This window comes from Hermetia illucens, chromosome 1 (assembly GCF_905115235.1).
Source record: "Hermetia illucens chromosome 1, iHerIll2.2.curated.20191125, whole genome shotgun sequence".
NCBI lineage: Eukaryota > Metazoa > Arthropoda > Insecta > Diptera > Stratiomyidae > Hermetia > Hermetia illucens.
This window is the reverse complement of record NC_051849.1, coordinates 24,826,784-24,848,046: the sequence shown is the minus strand read 5'-3', so window position 1 is coordinate 24,848,046 and position 21,263 is coordinate 24,826,784. Positions and strand designations below refer to the sequence as shown.

Sequence of the window (21,263 nt, the reverse complement as noted above, 5' to 3'; positions counted from 1 at the left end):
AAAGAGAACTTTTTCCTAGCCTACGGAAAGAGACTCTCATCATCGACATTCACAAAATGGGCAATCGCACTCTTGCTGAGAATTACATTCCCACGGCCCTTCTCCCCTCTTGTCCCAAAATCTTGGAAAGCTATGTCAGTGACCTGTCCACCGATTTGGCCACCTCATATTAGAAGAACAACACTGCCTCCAAGCTGGTCGACTCGACCAATTTTGTGGCCAAATGTCTAAATTCACGGCAGCAAATGTATACTATCTACAATGGCTTTGCTAAAATCTTTAACACAGTAAATCACAAAATACTTTTGTCCAAACTCGCCTCTCTGAACTTATCCATATCCATCCATTCCAAATCATCACCCACTTCCTTTTCTTACTCTCTTGACGGAATCAGGACTAACACTGAAGACCTCGAAGTCACTTTTCGCAATAAACTTCCCTTCGACACGCATTGTGTTGAAGTCACAAATCGGGCTACAAAATTATTCGGCTTCATACTTCGCTCATCCTCTGATTTTGACTCCATCCAAACCTCATAAACTCTCTTCAACTCCCTCGTGAGAAGTACCCTCGAGTACTGCTCCGTGATGTGGTCACCACCCATAACTGTGATTGTCTTGCCCTTGAAAAGATGCGACGTAAAATCACCCTTCCCTTGTTCTTTAAAAAACTTTCCCCTCACCGGAGAGCTAGCCTCGTTTGTCACATTACTTCCGGCTGTCCCGCCATGGGAGCCTTCAAATCAATGAATTCCTTTCACCAAGGGGGGGGAGGGGGGAGAAGGGAACTATTAGTTGAAGAAACTCCCTGCCATCCGGCCCCTCTTGCGGTCGGAAGAACCTGATCGTAATGCGCAACACGGCTCTCACCGACAGCATTCCTCAAAATCTCCCCGACACTGTTTTGTGGAGAGAGGCCCACGATGTTTAAATAAAGTTTTTGATGAATCTCATCCCACCTTCCGCAAAGAAAAAGATGTGACCGGGGGCATCCACAGCACCATTGCAAAACCCACAGTTAGGACATCGGCTCCTAAGTGGAAATGGAGTTTGTCCGTTTTGAAACTAACTAAAGAAGTAAGCAGTCTCACCATGCTTCCGAATCAGCCATGCACCTAAATTGGCAATAAGCCGCGCAGGCCATCTGCCTCCTGTATCATTTTGCCAAGAGAATTACCGCTCATTTAGCTCTTCTCTGGTGTACTTGTATATGACTATACGTCCCTTAGCGAGAAGAGCAACGACAGTCACTATCAGGGCCGGTTCAAAAGCAGTGCAGTAGGCGGATGCCGTCTGTAAAGCTCCTTGTCTCTGTTCTTGCATAAGGCGCTTACGACGTACCTCCCTACTAACAGCATCAACACATACCTCTGCGCCGTACAGTGTAGACTACTTTATACTTACTGGAAAACCCCAATGTTTACTCCAGCTGCAGCCTTGCTCGCGCCCCCTCATTTGTTCAAAAAATTTCAGTCGAGAGTTAGTCGAGGGTACTTAACCGTTGGCTTTGACTCGATTGTTGACTCACCAATCGATATTGGAGGCAAGGGTCGGGATTCTTTTTTTAGTTAAGATAACTACTTCGGTTTGTTCCAGTGTTAAATTGAAACCATGAGCGGTCATCCACCCGCTTACCCATCGCATTAATATGCCAAGTCTGCTTTGCACCTGTTCAATAGTGCATCCGGCAACAAGTGCCGCAGTATCATCTGCATAACCAACCATGTGCGACTCTTCTGACATGTCAAGTCTGAGGTATCGTAGGAAGCATTCCAGAAGTACAGCCTAGAATGGATCCCAACACTACTCTCGACGTGGCCTCCGTCCTCCTCTGAAACTCTGGCATCTCATAGAGGAGGGATCCATAAGAGATAGCTCGACACATGGAAAGTATTGTCTAATGTGCCCAGAATGTCCTTCCATGTTACGGAACTGAAGGCAGTTCTGAAATCAAGCGAGGAGCACGCCCCGTCGAGTTCGGTGGCTGTATGCCTCCGCTAGATGAACCGCATACATGACTTGCATGAAAACATCCAATGTGGACCTCCCTGCTCTGAAGTCGAATTGCCAGGGGCATAAGTTTTCAGTAGCACATATAGCTTCAGCGAGTTTACATCTGATGAGTTTTTCGAATACTTTTCCCCCCACGTCAAGCGTAAGAAGTGGTCGATATGCAGATGGCAGCTCACGGTCGTCTTTCCCTTTGATGATCATCGCAAGCCTCGCCACCTTCCATCGCGGAGCGGTAGGTTTGACAGATGTTAGAGCACCAGTTTGTATACCTCTGCCGGGATACCATCGTATTCTGGCGCTTTCTTGTTTTTCATGCAGAGGACTGCAGCTTCTAACTCTTTTAAAGAGAAAAGTGGCCAGCCCTCGGTATCTTCCAATCAACGCTGCTGTCATCAACCCGTACAGGATGCACAGCGAATAGTGCCGGCACAATACGGACCATCTGCTGGGCCTCAAGTGAACAAGGTTTTTGCAGAGCCCATTTTTCGGTTACCGGTTTATAACCGAGTCCCTACGGATCCCCATTCACCTTGTCGACCAGGTCATGAAAGCAGCGACCCTTCCTTGTGTATACTAGGCAGCAGAATCTCATTTTGGCTGATCTGCGTTCTGCCATTATTGTACAAGCCTCCTTCTGGTCCTTTAAACGTTGTGTCAAGCGGCGGAGTTTAGATTTTCGTCTGCCACAGTTTGTCACACTCCTTTCGTATTTCGGCAATTTCCGCGTCCACCAGTACATAGAAGGTTTGCTGGGTGTCAATGTCCTCCTGGTCATAGAAGCTCACAGGTTGTCATTATCACGTTCGTAAGTGGATTTACCAAAATATCAGCTGTAGCACCACCCCCTCCAGGTATGCTCTCCAGCACGGACGCCAAGAGCTTTCGCGATTCCCCCGTTGTTCACCTTCGCGACGTTCCACGCACAGAAAGAACACAGGGATGGCGTCCACCGAGAGGTTAAGTCACTTCGAACACGATGTATTGATGGTCGCTTGACGAGAAACCTTTCAGGACTCGCCATCTGTCCACTAACTACACCAGTAATTCGAACGCAAAGGTTACGTCTGGAATGCTTTCCTCTCAGTCTAGACGTCAGAATATTAGGGTGTAAGTCACCCCGACCAGCATCTGCTCCTCCCAGCCCAAGAAACTGTCCTCCGGAGCACCAAGTCTCCGTTGAATGTCCAACATCGTCTTATTCAGTGTTATATAGACACTGAAAACCGTAATCCAGACAAAGCCCCTCGATCTTGAGCAAGAACCCAAAAGTGGGTGACGTACCGATCCCAGATGACAGCAGTACCTAATATATCAGGACCATGAAGCTGGGTTCTTGTTTCGGTACTTTTGACTAATGACCACTAGATCAGCTTTTATCTCCGCAGCAAACTGCGCGAACGACTCATGAGCAGTTCCTTTCCGGTGTATATTTGAATTGTAAGATGCGGATCATGTTAACTGCGAGCTAGCTTTTACCGATTTTGCTCTAAAGACCGGACACCGGTCGAGCCCGCATTGTGTGCACCAACGTCATCATTATCACATGAATACCAAAACGCTCATTTTTCCTGCGAGAACATACTCTCTACCTGTAAATGCTTAAAAGGACCCCGCATAAATATGTAAATAAAGTAGATTTTGAATAGGGAATTCAGATTCTTACCCCCAGAGTTTCTAACTGCTCACGGATTTCATGAACATATTATCAAAGGAACAAACTAGTATGTCCTGACTACCATTTCCCCTTTTAAACAATATTTCTGAGCTTCTGGAGAGTTGCAACTACTTAGAAATACTAACTCATCCAAAAATCAACGTTCAGAGCTATATACGAGTGTGATTTATGATTCTGATTACTTTCCTTGTTTGGAACTACAACCAATGCTTGGCTTATCCTCGCTCCTTCCCTTGATAGTACACACCAATTATCTTGACGAGCCCTTTTATCTTCCTAGTCCCCATATCTGTACGTAATTACTACCCTTCATAGCATTTTATCTCGTTGACCTCCAACTGAGCTCAGATAATGCTTTATCTTATTCGTATCGTCTTTTTCATGCACACAGTCATTGGCGTCCTAGTTTCAAGGAAAAAATTTTCTATCCCATAAATTTTCGTTGCTGCTTTGCCTTTTTTTCCAAACATTCTGCAAGGAAGAGCGGAAAAATGTAGTTAATATAGGCTAATCGTGGAAGAGCATAGTATGAACCGAGGGGCATTTAAAGTACCCAGTCAACATGGAGTCAGCTCCGGTCCTCATTCAAGATATTGTGCTTCTTCTAGACTTTTCCAGTACATCAAACCCTTCGGATATGGCTATACATACATATACGGGTATACTACCACTAACACTTGACATATTTCAAGTTTTTTGGTGATTATCCCAATAAGGATACCTTCCAAACTACCCTGGCTTGAAAAAACTCAACACTCACTCACCCATGAATTCCATAAAATAGTCAACCCCTTTACTGGCTCCAGTAAGCCCCCATTAATTCTGGCTTGGTTTCTTTTATATTTCGCATTACGAGCAGAAAAATTCGAGCCTATAAATCTTCGTTCGCCTTCTTATTGATTACTTACTCAGGCTCAACTATTCCGCCCTCCAGAAAGCCCATAATTAATGGCACTAAAACTAGAACTTGATGATTGTGCATATCCTTTTATCGCCTTGCTGGTCCCTTCAAACGTAGGGAATCGTAATTGGGACGAAAAGCAAATTCATAATTCAGAAAATGGTGTCGATTGAAAATGCCTCGAACAAGGACTATTAATCCTATGTAAATGCTGGAGCTGGAAAACTTTAACGAAGCCAATTTTCAATATCCTTTTTGCTAGAAATACAATTTTCATTCAAGCGTGTATTTACTTTTTTTATTCCCGATACACTTGTTACGTCCTTCAGATGACTGTCGAAGTCCTCGATTAGTTTTTATTCAATTCAGCTTTGTGGAGAGCCAAGAAAGTTCGCCAAGAAGGACAATAGAGGAAGCGAAAAAATGCAAACAAGTTTCCAGGAAATTACATAATCCTTGCCGTTGATTAAAATGTCGATAACATCATTTTCAATCTTGAGATTTCATTATTCGCTTAAGCAACAAGTCCTGTGGAAATGGAAAATGTTATTTAAGTTTTTCTCCTTTTTTTTACAGAAATCATGAAGATTAATGCAACGAAAATGGCAACGCCAATCGAAGAAAAAGTGGACCAGAATTTGAAGGTAATTGATGTAAGCGAAATTTACTATTTACTGTGCTTCGATGTAGTAGGGTAGAAAACAGGACGAAGGTGTAGAAAAAATAGAAAGTCATGCCAACGAGGGAATTCATTTCCAGAATACACATTTACAGAAGAGAAATGAGGGCACTAGGCTATGGATTTACCTGAAATATTAGCTCCCTTTTGATATAGCAAATCCTCGCAGCCCCATCCAGCATTAATCCCACATCCACCATGAACATCAAATGAAAAATACGCATTGCCCGCCCCTTAATCCACTTTTTATGGGAGCAGAACATATGCTTTGCTTTCTATAACTTCCAAGTACGCATTGCAACGCGAATTTCACATAATACTCGTATGTCCTTGTTTACACAAAAGACATAATACATCTTTTTGCGTCATTATCCAACATGGCGAGGACAATTTACTTTATCCTGAAATAATTTTCACATGTGCACAGGTCATAACACTTTCTCTCACAATTATATAAAATTTATGAGTGCGAAATATTCATAAAATGGACTAACTCTGCACTAGCTCAACAAAGAATTAATTTACTGAGGATGCTAAGCGAATCCTAATCTTGACTCTCTCGTTTGTCCTCCCTCATGAAGAGGGACGAGAATATGTGGAAGATTTTTATGCTTTTCTGGAAAATCTGGTCCTTTCTCTAGCCATAAACACTTCCTTTTGAATGATATAATTGACTGCTGTAACATGAAGTTCACATCAAAGGTTCAGTCGAATTAATCGCCTGCAGCGAATAAACTTTAATATTCCTTTGCGTCAAAGGACATTCGGATGACCTAGATATGAAGTCGGTTGTTTTTGAGTACCTCATGCGGAAGTAGTTGAGGTAAAGGAATAGAGAAGTTATGCTATGAATCGAAATTGTTATATGCTTCCAACTCGACAAGGACATGAAACAAAGAAACCCCTTCAAGGTCGTTAAGTTTCCAGCCAGTGATTATTCGACAATCCTTTACCAGTCAGTCAACAGAGTACATCCAACGCCGGCACCACTCCCCGCCGGTAGTTATATAAAAGGAAGTCAACGAAGAAGCGGAAGATCGCCAGAGTCTGAGGAGCCAATATCAAAAGACACCAATATTGTGAACAAGACTGCGAAAATAGGAAGCGCTACAAAAAGGACTTCACTAAAAAGCCTGCAATAATTAAGGAATTCAGTAATAATTGCTTGGAAAACCACCAGAAGCCAAAACTTACTGCCATCAAAGCTAAGCGATTTCATGATAACGTCGAGAAAGAAACCAAAAGGATCAGAGTTTAAAAGGGTTCAGACAGGAAGCAACCCCTCCAAACAGCGATACCACCTAACACCTAACACCAGTTCTACACGACTTTTTTCAGTGCGTCACTGAGTTCAAAGACCCTTGCGAAGGTGTTAAGTACAAGATTGCCTGTAAAAGATTCCCAGGAGAATTGCCGAAAATTCGCATGGACAAAGGCAAGGTCATGCAATCCATTCGCCCTCTAAACCTAGAATCCCCATGAAAGACTGACCCCAAGGAAATGGAACCCCAAACGAATAACCGGCCTTTTATACTCCACATAAATAGTGAGTGACTATGACTACCATCCATCCCTTGGAGAGGGCCTAGTGCGTTAACCACGCCTACGCGCCATCGCTCACAGTTCGTTGAAATGCACTTCAACTCCTGCCAGGATAGTGACTTGTCCATTTCTACTTCCGCCTTCTGATCAACCCCCTCCCCCGGTAACAGGCCTGTGTGTCGACCAAGCAAGCCTATATCCATCAGGAACTTTAGTATATTCACTACTTCTAGATCTTTCAACTTTGCATCTCCCAGATGACTCGACCTAATTTACACAAGTGCCGGACACTGTCCCAGGACGTGTATAGAGGTTTCATCACACTTCGCACAAAACCTGCAGGCAGTGTCCGTAGATAGCCCTAGCTTCCCTAGGTGATAGTTCAGCCCACAGTGACCAGAGAGATTCGGAGGTTCTTTTTGGTGAGGTTTAAACAACCCTTTGTGCGCTTGGGTTCGTATCCCCGCCCAGTATAGTTCCCTCAACCGTTCCTCTTCATTTCTTAATGTCATAGCCATGAAACCGTTTCTGATTCCACAGAAGGATTCTGGCCAGTGTAAAGGCGTCCCTGGTCTCTCCTTGGCTAGTTCATCCGCCGCCTCATTTCCTTCCAACCCAACATGGCCTGGAACCCAGAGTATCCAGACCTTGTTGGACGAGCCGAGCGTATTCAGTCTCTCAAGGCATTCCTATACCAGTTTAGAGCTCACCTAGTTGGACCTAAGTGCGTTGGTTGCTGCTTGGCTGTCAATAAGAATAGCAATGTTCTGCCCCCTATAGTTCTTTAGAGATTAAAGGAGGCACATCTGTCTATGGCGTGTATTTCCGCCTGAAATATGCTAGTGTACCTACCCATTGGTTCCAAGTACATTTTCCTTGGACCAGTAACACCGACACCCGCTAACTCGGCTGTGCGGGATCTGTCAGTGTACCAAGTAATCGGTTGCTGGTTTAAGCCGTGTGTCACAGCCACGCTCTCCCAGTTTACCTTGTTATTCCAACGGTTTCAAAGTTCTTATCAAAATGAAACCTCCGTGTCGCGTTACCCCTTGGTATCAGTAATTCGGGATTCCGCCTAGAAAGAATATCAATCTTCTTTCGGTTTAGGCAGCTGCCCGCCTCATTGATACTCCCGGCCATCTTGAATATTGCTTGGGCATGTCCTCAATGCCCCACTGATACACACGCAAGCCAGTCTTTGGAGTTTGCGTAATTCCCTGGCTTGTATGCTGAGTTCGGTTGTTTCCAGCCAGATTATTACTCCATAGGTAATCATTGGCCTTACTATTGCAGTATATATCCAAAGTAGTATCTTCGGGCTCCAACCCCATTTTTCCTGCTATAGACCTACAAGTCATCAGAGCCCTCGTTGGTTTCCGGTCAGTGTTTCCGACATATGTGTTCCAAAATAATTTTTTGTCTAGCGTAATTCCCAAATATTTGACCTCTGTTTCTCGTTTCACCTCCATGTCATGTAATCTTATGGCTCTCAGGCGATCAATCTTACCGCTACTCCTAATGAATGGTACTATGGTGGTTTTGGCTGGATTAATCCCCAGTCCCACCTTCCTGCACCAGGCACTAATAACCCTTAGTCCAGTTTGGATTCTATCACCTAAAGTATCTTCGTATTTGCCCCTACAGATTAAACCAATGTTGGCTCATCCGACACCCTCCAATTGCCGACCATCCCGTCCATTAGAGTATTTCCTAGAGTAATGTCACGTACCTCCTGTCTAGTGCTGGTCCCAAATCTCCGAGTGTGCCCTAGATTATATATTTGATTGGTGTTGCTGCTTCCCCAGACTTCGTGATGGGCGTTGGTATCGCAGCTGAGCTATCTTAGTGCTAGCCATTGGCACCGTTATTCTTTGGGGCTCTTCTCTACTGTAGGAGTATCGCCCTCCTCCTCCGACATGGCGCTTTCCTGCGCGTCGTTGGGGGGGGGGGGGGGCGGGTGGGGGAGGATTCGTGTGCACCTACGATATATCAACACGCAAGCCATAATTAAAAACAAAAATAAAGAAAAGGCGGCTCCATCGCGCGCGTGAGACTGCAAATACCCGAGCGACGCGATCGAACGGGAGGATCCTGCCTCGGGTGTTTAGTGAGGCGCGTCCTTGACATTCCCAGGCCTTTATTTTGGAGGATGGCCGCATAACGTGAGGTTTTTGATAATGACATAATGGTATACTCAAAGGACCCCCCCCCCCCCCACATTCCTTAGATTGGGTAACACAAAGGCGTGCAAGCACGCGACGAAGAACTTCGATGAAGTTTCAGTATTTGCGGGCGGATCTTCACGGTCAATTTCGACAACTGTTTGCTTTCTTTTAGGTGTTTGGGATAGCTCTTCCCTCTAGGTCCTTTTCGGTCTATTCTTGATGGTAGTTTGATCACCGCAACTCAAGGAGGAAAGAAAACAGATTGATAAGGAGTCGACAATTTAGGGAAGGAGGAGTCCTCAAGGTTTTTTTCTTGTCAGGATGTTCATAACTTATTTGGTTCAGTCTTGGTTGACTCTCTATTGTGTTTGTTCTGAGTATTTTTCAGAATCCGATACGGGCCCACGCACCAGCAAAATCACCCCTTTTTATGTCTATTACTAAATAATACAAGCAAACCATCCAAAGTATCTGCTGCAATTTCTATTTGAAAAGGTTCTCTGCTCATCTCTGGGCATAATTAAGAAAGCACTATTTCAGTAAGTCAGCTGCTTTCTGTTCTTATCAAACTTCCTGACACTGCCTTTGTATATGGCAGCTATTATCCTCTAAATGGTACATAGGACATCTACCATTCGAACGCGTCATTGTTGCCAGTTCGCCGAAGTGTACTCTAAGTCTTTCCAGGTCTTCCCGAGAAATATAAACACCTCTAGTGCACCATGTGTTTCTAAGGTGACGAATAGATAATAATGAGAATAGATTTCGAAGCATGGCATACCCAGCAATGCAGTTATCGCACTTTCTTAGAGTGTGACCTATCTACTGTCACATCTGTCATCTAATTAACACATCCGCTGGTACCTGACCCGTGAGCTAAGGCAATTGTTCGTTCTTGATTTTCTCGGGCTACAATGGTGGTGCTCCTGTGTAACAGCGCTGTAACGCAACAATCTCAACTTCATATTAGTGTTGAGATATCTGCATTTACAGATATTAGATAAAACTGCGAAAATCAGTCTAGTGCTCGGTGCTACCAACACCAGCAACAGAAACGTGGAAATGTCAAAGAAAATTGATCTAAATCTATCCCAGTCCCTAAAAAACTTTAAAGGTTACAGAATCTATTCCAAGAAAGTGGAATGGATAAATCCATCCTAAATCATTTTAATAATTAAATTAGGTCCTCCGTTCTCCAAATCCTTGTACTTTGCACAAATAAAGGTTTATTTGAGTAAATTTTCTTGTTTAATTTATAAACAACACGTCACACTAATTAGGGTGTCCCGAGAATATCCTGGGTTCCGTTGAAAATTTCCTTTATTCTCTTTATTCTGACAATGGCTATTATGAATATTTCATAATGAAATTTCGAGGAATGTGTCATTTTCAATGTATGTCATGCATGCCAACAGACTTAATTATCAAAAAACTCAATTTGTCATACACGAAATCCCTATTAAATATTAAATGTTGGTTCAGGAGTGGGAACATTTCGTTCTGTATAACAATTATGATGGTTCATGCTGCTTTTGCAGAAATATCTTAAACAAAAGAAATTTTAAGCTCCAAACATCACAAGATTCTCTTAAAAATTCATGAAATTTTGGAGTCATAAGAATCTGAAAGCGGGTCAACTTTGAAAAGGGTACTGTTAGTAGAATCATTGTGTAGAGGGAAGGAATCTGTAAAAGCTTATTATTGATTGTGTTGAGTTCAATAATAATTTCCCGTCATTGTCTCAGATGAAAATCTTAATTTGAAGCCCCAAGAAATAGATCAACGTAACCCTAGCTCCCTCATACTTAATGAAGGACTACCAATATTAGTTTTTTATTCTGAGTAAACTGGTGAATTCACTGACTTTCCACAATTACTCGTTCCAAGAGCTGATGTTTGAGAGTCTAGCCAAGATATTTTTTTGTGGGAAAAGATAGTCTGGAGGGACATACATCCGTCATTTTTCAGTTGCAACTGTTCTTTCAATTAGAGGCAATTATTATCGATTTAGTAGTCCAAACTAGCCTCAATAAGAGGAGGAAAATGCTGGAAAGTAGTTAGGATGCTCTTCTTCCAGTTTGATGGAAATGACCAAAATTAAAAGGAAAACCCGTTGAGAACATTCCAGTCCTAGACAGGCAACCCTGTCGGCCGAACCAAAACCAAGTGGCTGATGAGAACCTCCATAGTTTTTGCACCGGAAGACGCTTATCACATTGGCTTGCCGGCCGTGATGCAATAGGCGAATGCTTCAAAGGCCTAATTAGGGCGATCAGACCCGAGTCTGCACGGGGACTCATCTGGAATGGCAATAATGACGAAACCTTACCCGGGATATACTGGTACCATGGGAACCGGGATAGCCCGTGAATTTACATACTTCAGGAGAACTCCTGTTGTGTGTGCATTCAGCTCGGTTGTTTGCGGTTGGCCCCCTAGTGGGAAATTCATGGGAGTTATGGTTGCATTCAAGCGAACAGAGACCTTCGGCTCTGAGCGTGGTGTTGCGTTCCAACACGGTAAGTTCGGTAAAGATTTAGGAAAGTCTTGCATCAACCACAGCCATGTATCGCCGTCGTAGCTTGCTGCGGCGGGGCTCTGATTGTGGTAACAAAATCAATCCGTGTTGCCGGATTAAGTTCACGAGACAGGTACCAACGTAAAACATGGTGACGTAACTTTCAACTCAACTGAAGTCACGGGACCCAACGCGGGGGCTCAATGAATTCTTAAATCGAGTTATTCAGGACGTTAGTATACTGGCTGATTGGAAAAAAGAAAGCGCCACAGCTCCAATATAGAAAAAGAAAGTTAGTCCAGCAGAATGTTCAAATTACCGTCTGATCCAGTTACTTTCCCAGATCGTGAAGATTTTTGATCGCATCCTTGACAACCATATTCGCTAAATCGTTGAAATAACCGTGAGTCAAGCCAGATTTGTTAAGAACTGCGGAACTAGTGACGCAATACACACTGCGCAGTTACTCACGGAAAAACACGTGAGAAGCAACGCCCTTTTCACATTGTATAATATTTCTGAATCTAGAGAAAACGTTTGGCCGCGGGTCACACAAACTCCTCTGGTATGCTCAACGACAACACTTAGTTCCAAAAGAACTCGTGCGCTGAGCGGCATTGATCGGCCGATCGATGCAGAAGGTGTGGGGAGAAACGCCATATTGCCAAGGAGTGCAATAGGCACCCCAAATGCTTATTGCGCGAAGGAAGTGAGAGACGGGATTACTGGCATATTGCCGGAAGTGCTGAACGCCCGGAATTTAAGAAGGCGCTGACCTCAATGATAAAATGACGTTTATTCAAATAAACCTCAATCATTGTAGGGTCGCTCAAGATTTACTCGAGGAAACCACCTAAGAATTTGAGGTGGAAATTCCCATCATTAAGGAACGCTATAGAAACCATCGCGGTGACGCGGTTACAGATTCAACTGGTGGAGCGGCGATATGCGCATGCGGTCGACAAGCCACACAATGTACTGGGAGTCAAACATACAGCAGCTTTGTCTGGGCAAAAATAAACGGGATATATGTGTACAGCGATTACCCCCCACCAAGTCTGACACTGTCCGAATTCGAGGAAATGCTTGACAGTCTTGCTCTCGACGCAAGGAGGTGATTGCTAGTGACTTCAATGCTTGAACCCGTGAGTGGGTAGCAGAAAGACAAATGCAAGGGACCGTCTTTTAGACGCTTTCGCACAGTTAGATATCATTTTGGCCAACGAAGAATATGTAAACACCTTTCAGAAAGGGGGGTCTGCCCCAATCGTAGACCTAACTTTTGTCAGCCCTGCACTGACACATGGTATATTCTGGTGCGTCAGTAAAGACTACACCCACAGCGATCACCAGGCTATCTTCTTTGAACTATGGATGGAGTCACCAGGCAAAAGACCATCATGCCCGAAACCAAGAAAGATGTCATAGGCTTCATAGAGGTGTGGCGCGGCAGGATTCGCAGCATTCGAAATTTATTTCGAATGTTGCGAGCGAATAGATGGCGCGGATCTATCCACTTTGCGTGGCACACCAAGGGAGTGGAAGATCGCAGTAATTATGTTTTTTTTAGACCTGTCACTGAATTTAATTATTAAGTTGAAAATTGCTAAAGAATATGGAAGTCCTTTTTGAAAATAGAATTTGAGTTGAGTTTACTGTATAGAATTCGCGTTGAGTTTGCTGTATAAAATTCGCATTGAGTTCGCTTAAATATTTCAATAAAAATAATAAGTAATCATAATTACTTAATTGGATTACTTAATTGGTGACCCCGGAACTCGCACCAACAGCATCAACAACTAGGATCCCGAATTCCCAGAACCTGCAAAATTGAAAAACTCAAGCACATCATCATCCCCATCAACAAATCGCAGTCTGCGCAAGCACAATCGCCCAGCAGGCAGCCGCAACAACCGATTGGAGATAAGTAAGAGTTCCGCAGCCGCAGCCGCCATCGCTGCCGCAGCCACTTTCGCCGCCGCACTCAACTCCACCATCGCCGACATTGGTGAAGTTCTATTAACGACAAAAATTCGTCCGAACAACACGGCAGAAATAGAACTTCCAAGGACTGAGAAATCCTTCCAAAACATCAGTAGACCGTACGGCAAGCGATTTTCACGCGTTCGCATCTACAGTTGAGTGTGGAGTGCCGTGGTAAACATCACGAGTCGGAGCAGAGGCAAGAAAGAAAAACGCGAGAAAACCTTCTCTACACAGTGTACTGCGCGACACACGTCGGACCCTCACCAGAAGTGGATTTTCACGCGACTTCCCGTACGCACGCCCTACTGCACAACACCTTTCATGCACCGGACTAGTCATCATTGCCACAACGATCAACAACGGCAACAAACGGACGTCCCCAGCACCGCCAACGCCGCAGCTACAGCCGACAAACAACGAGGAGTTATTCTTAAGAGAAATTATTATTCATTTATATATAATATTTATTTATTTATTCAGTTAAAAAAAAAAAACATAATTACTGCGATCTTCCACTCCCTTGGTGTGCTACGCGATCCGGTCTTCGACAAGAGATCGGGTCTCACGGAGTCGGGGTTGGTGCGTCTGCTGAGGGACAATCTCCGGCGCATCAAGGCGACACCACCCACTCGACACTCGTCCATACCTGCTTGTTCGCCCAAGGAACTGGACACATGCACGCATGTGCTGATCAGAACGGATGCCGTCCGGAAGCCGCTGCAGCCTCCATATGAGGGCCCGTACCGCGTTCTCGAGCGGGGAGAACATTTCTTCCAGCTCGAGATCGGTGGTCACAAAAAGGCGGTCTCTTTGTCCAGGCTGAAACCCGCGTGCGCCCCGAAGCAACGTCGTGTCCGCTTTGTGGATTAACGGCGAACGAAGTTCGGGGATCAGTCGCTGAAACCCCCTAGGTTTCATCTGGGGGCGGGGTGATGTGGCGCGGCAGGATTCGCAGCATTCGAAATTTATTTCGAATGTTGCGAGCGAATAGATGGCGCGGATCTATCCACTTTGCGTGGCACACCAAGGGAGTGGAAGATCGCAGTAATTATGTTTTTTTTTAGACCTGTCACTGAATTTAATTATTAAGTTGAAAATTGCTAAAGAATATGGAAGTCCTTTTTGAAAATAGAATTTGAGTTGAGTTTACTGTATAGAATTCGCATTGAGTTCGCTTAAATATTTCAATAAAAATAATAAGTAATCATAATTACTTAATTGGATTACTTAAGAGGCATGGCTAGACCAACCTAATAAAGCAGGCGCCTCTACGAAAAGAGCTGCCCATGTGGTCGAATGCATTGCCAAAGCGTTTGACGCGTCCATGCCTAGGAGGTGCGTAAGAGGTTTAATTCCCCCCAAACTACTGGTGGAATACTGAACTGGCCATCCTTCGATAAGCCTGTCACCGAGCCAGAAGAGCGTGCCTATAAGGAAGCCCGCAAAACCCTCAAGCTCGCCATCCAACGGAGCAAGAGGGAATGTTTTAAGGAGCTCTGTTCGGAGGCGGACGTAAACCCGTAGGGGAATGCTTATAGAATCGCGATGGGACGACTCAGAGGCCGATCAACTTCGCAGACCACGCGTCCTTCACTCTTGTTAAAAATTATCCAGGGATTATTACCCCAGCAAGAGCAAGGCACAGGCAGCTTCCAGCGACCTCTGAATGTGACGGCAATACCGCCAGTCACCAGTGAAGGGCTGCTGGAGATCTGCGATAGAATAGAAGATAATAAAGCTCCGGGTCTGGATGGCGCGCCGAATAGGGTCTCTAACCTTGCCGCGAAATCTAGACCGGATTTGTTCGTTGAGTTGTTCGAAGCGTGCATGTCGGAGGAGATATTTCCTGCATCATAGAAGCGACAGAAGTTAGTGCTATTGCCTAAGGCTGGCAAACTTTCAAGTGAGCCAACCTCCTACAGACCTATTTGTCTTTAGGACACTGTGGGGAAAATGCTGAAGCGAGTAATCTATAATAGATTACTCCCAATTGTTAAAAGCTAGGGGGACCTCTCAGATCAACACTATGGGTTCCGTTAAGCCAGATCAACCATTGATGCCATCAAAATGGTTACTAGCTTAGCCGAACATGCAATCCACAGAAAGGGCAGCACTAAGAAATATTGCATAGTAGTCACCCTGGATATGAGAAATGCATTCAATTCGGCCAATTAGAACCCAATTCAGGAATCTCAGGCGAAGATTGGTATTCCCGCTTATCTTGCAGAAATTGTCAACAATTATTTGCAAGAAAGGACGATTTGGTGTGGCACAGATGACGGAATCCAGGAGTATGTTGTCTCTGCGGGGCTCACCCAGGGCTCCCTACTGGGCCCACTGCTGTGGAACAACGATGTACTTAATCTTCCCCTTCCGGAGGAAGCCATAGTGGTGGGCTACGCCGACGATATAGTGCTGATTGTGGTCGCAAAGCACCTCAAAGATACTGAGTTATATTCATGCGAAGCGATCAGTGCTGTTAAGGGTTGCCTAGAGAGTTCTGGTCTGACACTTGCGGAGGAAAAAACGGGAGCGGTCCTCATCACCAAGCGTCGTAAAAAAACGGGACATTGTGGATATCACTAGTGCCTGTTCAGGTTTAAACTAGATACCTCACCCGACTGTCCAAACTGCAATGGAGTCCCAGAGGACCTAGAGCATGTATTCTTCTACTGCCCAAGGTTTGTGGAGGAAATGAAGAACGTAGGGGAGACTCTAGGAGAGGTACTTGTACCAAAACATCTGATGCGAAGAATGTTAGCATGTCAGGAAGACTGGAATACGATCAACTCCATGGTCACATCCATTCAGAGCAAACTGCGAAAAGCAGAGGAGGTTAGAAAAGCGTGGTTACGTATGCCGCGTAGAGACCAAAGGAGACCAAGCTAAAATGAGCTGACTCCGCCTCGTGATGTAATATCGTATGGTGCTTGCACGGAATTTAGGGGGAGGCGGGTGTGGTTTTAGTTGGTAAGAATCCCAGACGCTGGCGTGCCCAGGCCATTGAAGGTTTCCACCTCCTCAAAAAAAAGAAAGACAGACAGACAGTAAACCGCTTTTACACAAAACCTTAAAAACGAGAAATAAGTTTTCTCTTCGTGGTAGTATACCATAATCTTTCAGGCATATACAACCCTAAAAGCGATCACCTGGATGATTGACGGGCAGTTGGAGGACATCCGTATCGTAATCTGCATCGATAATTTAGCAGCCTCGAAGGGTTGAACAGCCTGTTCAACACCTCAACTGGTACAACTGGTCAATGCGTAAATGATACATGTCCATCCTGTGACGACGAAATCGCATTGACAAAACACTTTCTGCAGCACTAACCTGCCTATGGATATCGCAGAGGTCAGATTTTTGGTGCTAATATGCTCCAACTGCAACGAATAGCATCACATCTACTAGCGAAAATCCTGTGATACTTAAACGAATCCAGGATATTACATTTGGCGAAATCGTCGAGTATAAGTCTCTCCTAAACCGAGATACAAGATATCAGCTAAGCAACCTCGGTGTTTCGTTTTTGTGATGGCTTTTAAATTTGACCTACCAACTGTACAGCCCCATTGCTTAGGTGAAGCCTATTCTTTTTTAGTTTTCAAAAAAAAAAAAACAAACAAACGAAAATCAGAGTTCTATTTGAGAAATAGCTCCCTTTACTCTACATCTGTATCTCCAAAAGCTTCATATATAGTCTCCGTCTGATGAAGAGGAGTTGACATTTTAGATCCTGGAACGAATGCGAAAAATTAGTAAATACTCGAGATTCCACATGAAACTACCCGCATATGACATGTACAGCAACATATTCCAAATTAGTAGTTCTAATACAGTTTTCAGTTTATATCCCTAAAAATTTTCTTTTCCTCTCCTTTCAGATACGAACAGGAATGGTGACGGTTAGTGATGGAAAAAGTAAACCAGAGCCAGTTAGACTTCATCTCACAATGGAGCTACTCATATTACAGAAGCTCGAAATTGTCACACCAACTAGTACAAATAATGGACCACCTAGTGAATCTAAGGAACGAATGGTTCAGATCACTCGGCAAAAATTAGGCGGCCTTGGACTAAGTATAAAAGGCGGAGCGGAACACAAACTGCCAATTTTAATATCACGAATTTATAAGGATCAGGCTGCCGACATAACAGGACAATTGTTCGTTGGCGATGCGATAATCAAAGTCAATGGTGAATATATTACCGCATGTCCACATGATGATGCTGTGAATATCCTCCGGAATGCTGGCGATATCGTAGTGCTAACTGTGAAACATTACAGAGCAGCAACTCCTTTCCTGCAGAAACAGCGTAAGTTACAGCCAATAAACCCATCTATCATTGCGGATAAATCATATTTCCATAATTTCAAACTGAAAACTCCATAAACAAATCAATCCGCAAAGTTAGTTCATTTGCATTTTGAATTCAAATTTATGCATTGCAATAATGTTTCGTGATTATCGTGACTGAACTCAATAATGAATTGTGCGCACGAAAACATTTTGGCTAACTATCTTGTTACTAAACGGCTTTTTCAATTAATTTCGCGCTAACCGTAAACCCCTTAACCACCTCTGAAAAGCCAATATCGAGCCAATAACAGGAGGCATGCACTCCTGAATGGTGCATTGATATTTTAGTGCCAAACAAATCACAACATTTTCAAATCATTTCAAAGACTTCCTTTCGCACTAATTTGAATCTGAATCCTGCATTCACCGCATCAATTTTTGAAATTGCAGTTTCAAAGGACACCCCAGACTCGGATAATGATGCAACATGTGCCGAACTGAAGGCGGACGAGGGTTTTAAATCGTCAATGAATTGCAGCAACAGTACAGGTAGTCGTCCTGTATCGATTAGCTCGGAGCCGGAAAAGAAGTGGGTTGACGTAGTTACAGGTAAAGTATTAATTTTATGGACATGACAAATTACAGGATCCCACCTGATTGTATCTCCACATATTCTCGTGTAATTTGATATTGGTTTCATGCTGTGATTGTGGTTCAATATCCTTCCAATGGACACCGAGAGCAATTCAATTGCTAATCATCCAACCCTACTCTAATTTACTCGTGTTGACAGTAATTTGTCAATTATTTGATTATGTTTCAGGTCTCGATATTGTTGTGGAAATTCCCTCAATTAAGGCTAATTGGATCAACGATTATTCGAAATGTGCTGAAAGAGGATTCATTCTTCGTGTGCTTTGGTGAATTTGCTTCATCGGATTGCATTGTTCAATTAGGAAAAAAGTTGCTATTCAATAACTTTCATATTCAGAGAGAAGAGGCTTGAAGGAACTCAACCTCTCCAAACCATTTCCATCTATTGTGTATTCTTATTACTTACGTCTAGATGGAAGATGTCTATAATTATCTTCGCTGTTCGTTATATTTCTCGCAGTGCTTTTATTACAAGCTATTAGGTTGGATTGATAATCCTCTTGTCTCTCTGCTGCTAACCTAATTCTTTCCTAATGCTCTCACATATCATGCTGAATTTCACCCGCCTTTTTGGCCCCCCATAAAGTACAAAGAAAATATCACTTGCAATTGAGAAACAGCACTCTCTCTCTCTACTTTGGACTTCAGTTTTCCTCAGGACTTGCACTCTTCATCAACTTTTCTGCACTGGAAAGGTCATTGGTAATCCACCAGGCACGTGGCGTAGCAAATTAGAACACCCTTTCTCAGTATCAAATCTGCCCCATTATCTTCAAGTGAAACATTTCACCTGTACGTGAACATAGTTCTCCATATGAGATTTTGTCGCCCCAGAATAGTCCGATGAGGGACCCAATCCTTACGCAAACCCAGAAACCAATTATTAAAGATATTACTGACCGTACTGCAATGAATCTCATTCTATATATAAGCGTTGCTCATCATCAGGCCGGACCAGAGTCTACTAATCAACATCTCTTCCAGAGCTGTACTAGTAACTGTTCCTATGGCACTAAATAACCAACAATTGAAGAACTGAATGCTTATCAAAGTCTACTAAGCAACAGCCCGGGGGTCGCCACCCTTGCACTGGAGAAGGTGCTAATAGGACCCCAACCCAAGGTAGAACAGCATACGCCGTGGGTTGCTTGGCCAATGTTGAACTTGGTCTTTAGTATACGAACTCTGAATACCTCGAGCACCTTTAGTTTCAAATATGACCGTTACCTTGGTGGCCGGGCTAGACAGACATTCTTCCCAGACTACTCGTGGGACAAAGACATGGACTCGACAGAAGAAGTGGTGATGTCAGGTGCATTATCAGAGGACGAGCTGCCAGCATCCAGCCAGGAGCCGTCGAGAGCAGCACAATCGATGCCAGCCATAGCACCGCTCCCGGAGGGAGGCGGCGGACGGAATAGTGGTGGTTCCAGACTGGAATCCAGTACCATCAAGCTGGGTGTAGCAAATACCAGACATAGAACTCCTAACCCGAAACCCTCGACGTCGGGGGATCCCTCAAAAGTAAGGACCAACAATAACGTAGGTGCCCGGAAACCGGCTAAGAAGCGAGGGTTCACTGGTGTCCTGTTCAAGAGGCAGTACCAGAGGGCCATGCATATTTTCATCAAGATTGCTGTGATAAGGAGGCCGGTATTGTCGACGAGCGGGATAGAAAAAAACCTCGCTAAATATCAGGCAATTGTTGAGGAATACAATGGCAAACACCCGGCAGACGAACAGAAGGCGAATTTTACCGCTCTGAAACGCAATCGATCTCAAAACGAAGTCGAATAAGATCACAGGAGAGACAGAGTGAGCAACATCTCGAGAAAAGCAAACAGCAACAGCCAACTGACGAGCCACAGACTGCGAAACCCTTCAGCGATGTGGCAAACTAGCACCGGAGGTGTGGACCAGTGTTGAGGCCAGGCTGTCGGAGACTGTGCGGTCATTGAGCATCTCATGGACCCCCAAGGTGAACACACCGGTCCCCTGCTTTGATTCCTCTTAGGTGATCAGTGGGTTCTACGTAATAGCTTGCAAGGACCAATTCTGCAGGGAGTTTCTCGATTCGTGCATCGCTAAGATCAGTGAGGTTGGGGAGGACATAAAGCTCAAATTCATTCTTACGACGAGATTCCCAGGAGAATTATCGCTCGCATCTGGTTGCCGAAGATCCGCATAGATAAGGACAAGCTCGTCCAATCCCTCCACCTTCATAACCCCAGGGTTCCCATCGGACGACTGGGTAGTTATCAATGAGGAGGAACCCCAGATCAACAGCGAAACTATTCTGCTCTGTATAAACGGAGAGTGCCTGGAGGCATTGCAAAAGGTCGACTAGAAAGTCCAGTTCGAAGTTAGAAATGCAGAGGTGAAAGTGTTCCGCTCTGCAAAACCGGACGCCGCAACGGAGCTGTTGGAGGAGATAAGGATCGACGAAGGCTGACAAACCCCCCACGCAAACAGATCATGCTGAGGGTGACGCAGATAAATCTGCAGCACTCGAAGTGCGCTTCGACTAATCTGCTTGTCTTCCTCGTAGAGGAGGCGACCGAACCATCAAAGGGCTCCAAAGCAAATATTATAATTTACTCCACAATACTGTAGACGCTGACCAGGACAGACCTAGAGCATGTATTCTCGCGAGGAAGAGTTTGCACGCTTTTCTGTGTCAGAATCTGAGTTCCAGTGGCCTATTCGTGGCCAAACTGGAGCAGGCTGGGGCAGGCTTGCATGGCTCACGACCGACCAGCTCCGGCAGAAAAACTACAACATTTAACGAGCACCATAGCAACAAAGAAAGCCAACCTGTTGATAAGCTACG

General features: G+C 44.4%; 1 protein-coding gene across 4 annotated transcripts in view; it reads left to right on the top strand.

Moving 5' to 3' along the window:
* The window catches only part of LOC119646471 (gamma-1-syntrophin), a 260,298-nt gene that overhangs the window by 174,052 nt on the left and 64,983 nt on the right, over positions 1 to 21,263 (top strand). For 3 of the 4 annotated variants that reach the window (XM_038046923.1, XM_038046920.1, XM_038046921.1), the window contains 3 exons: positions 5,165 to 5,241; positions 17,363 to 17,795; positions 18,230 to 18,388. In XM_038046923.1, the coding sequence (XP_037902851.1) occupies positions 5,170 to 5,241; positions 17,363 to 17,795; positions 18,230 to 18,388 (664 nt within the window). In that variant the 5' untranslated portion in view covers positions 5,165 to 5,169. The remainder of the gene's footprint in view (positions 1 to 5,164; positions 5,242 to 17,362; positions 17,796 to 18,229; positions 18,389 to 21,263) is intronic. The other variant, XM_038046922.1, reaches the window with a different exon arrangement.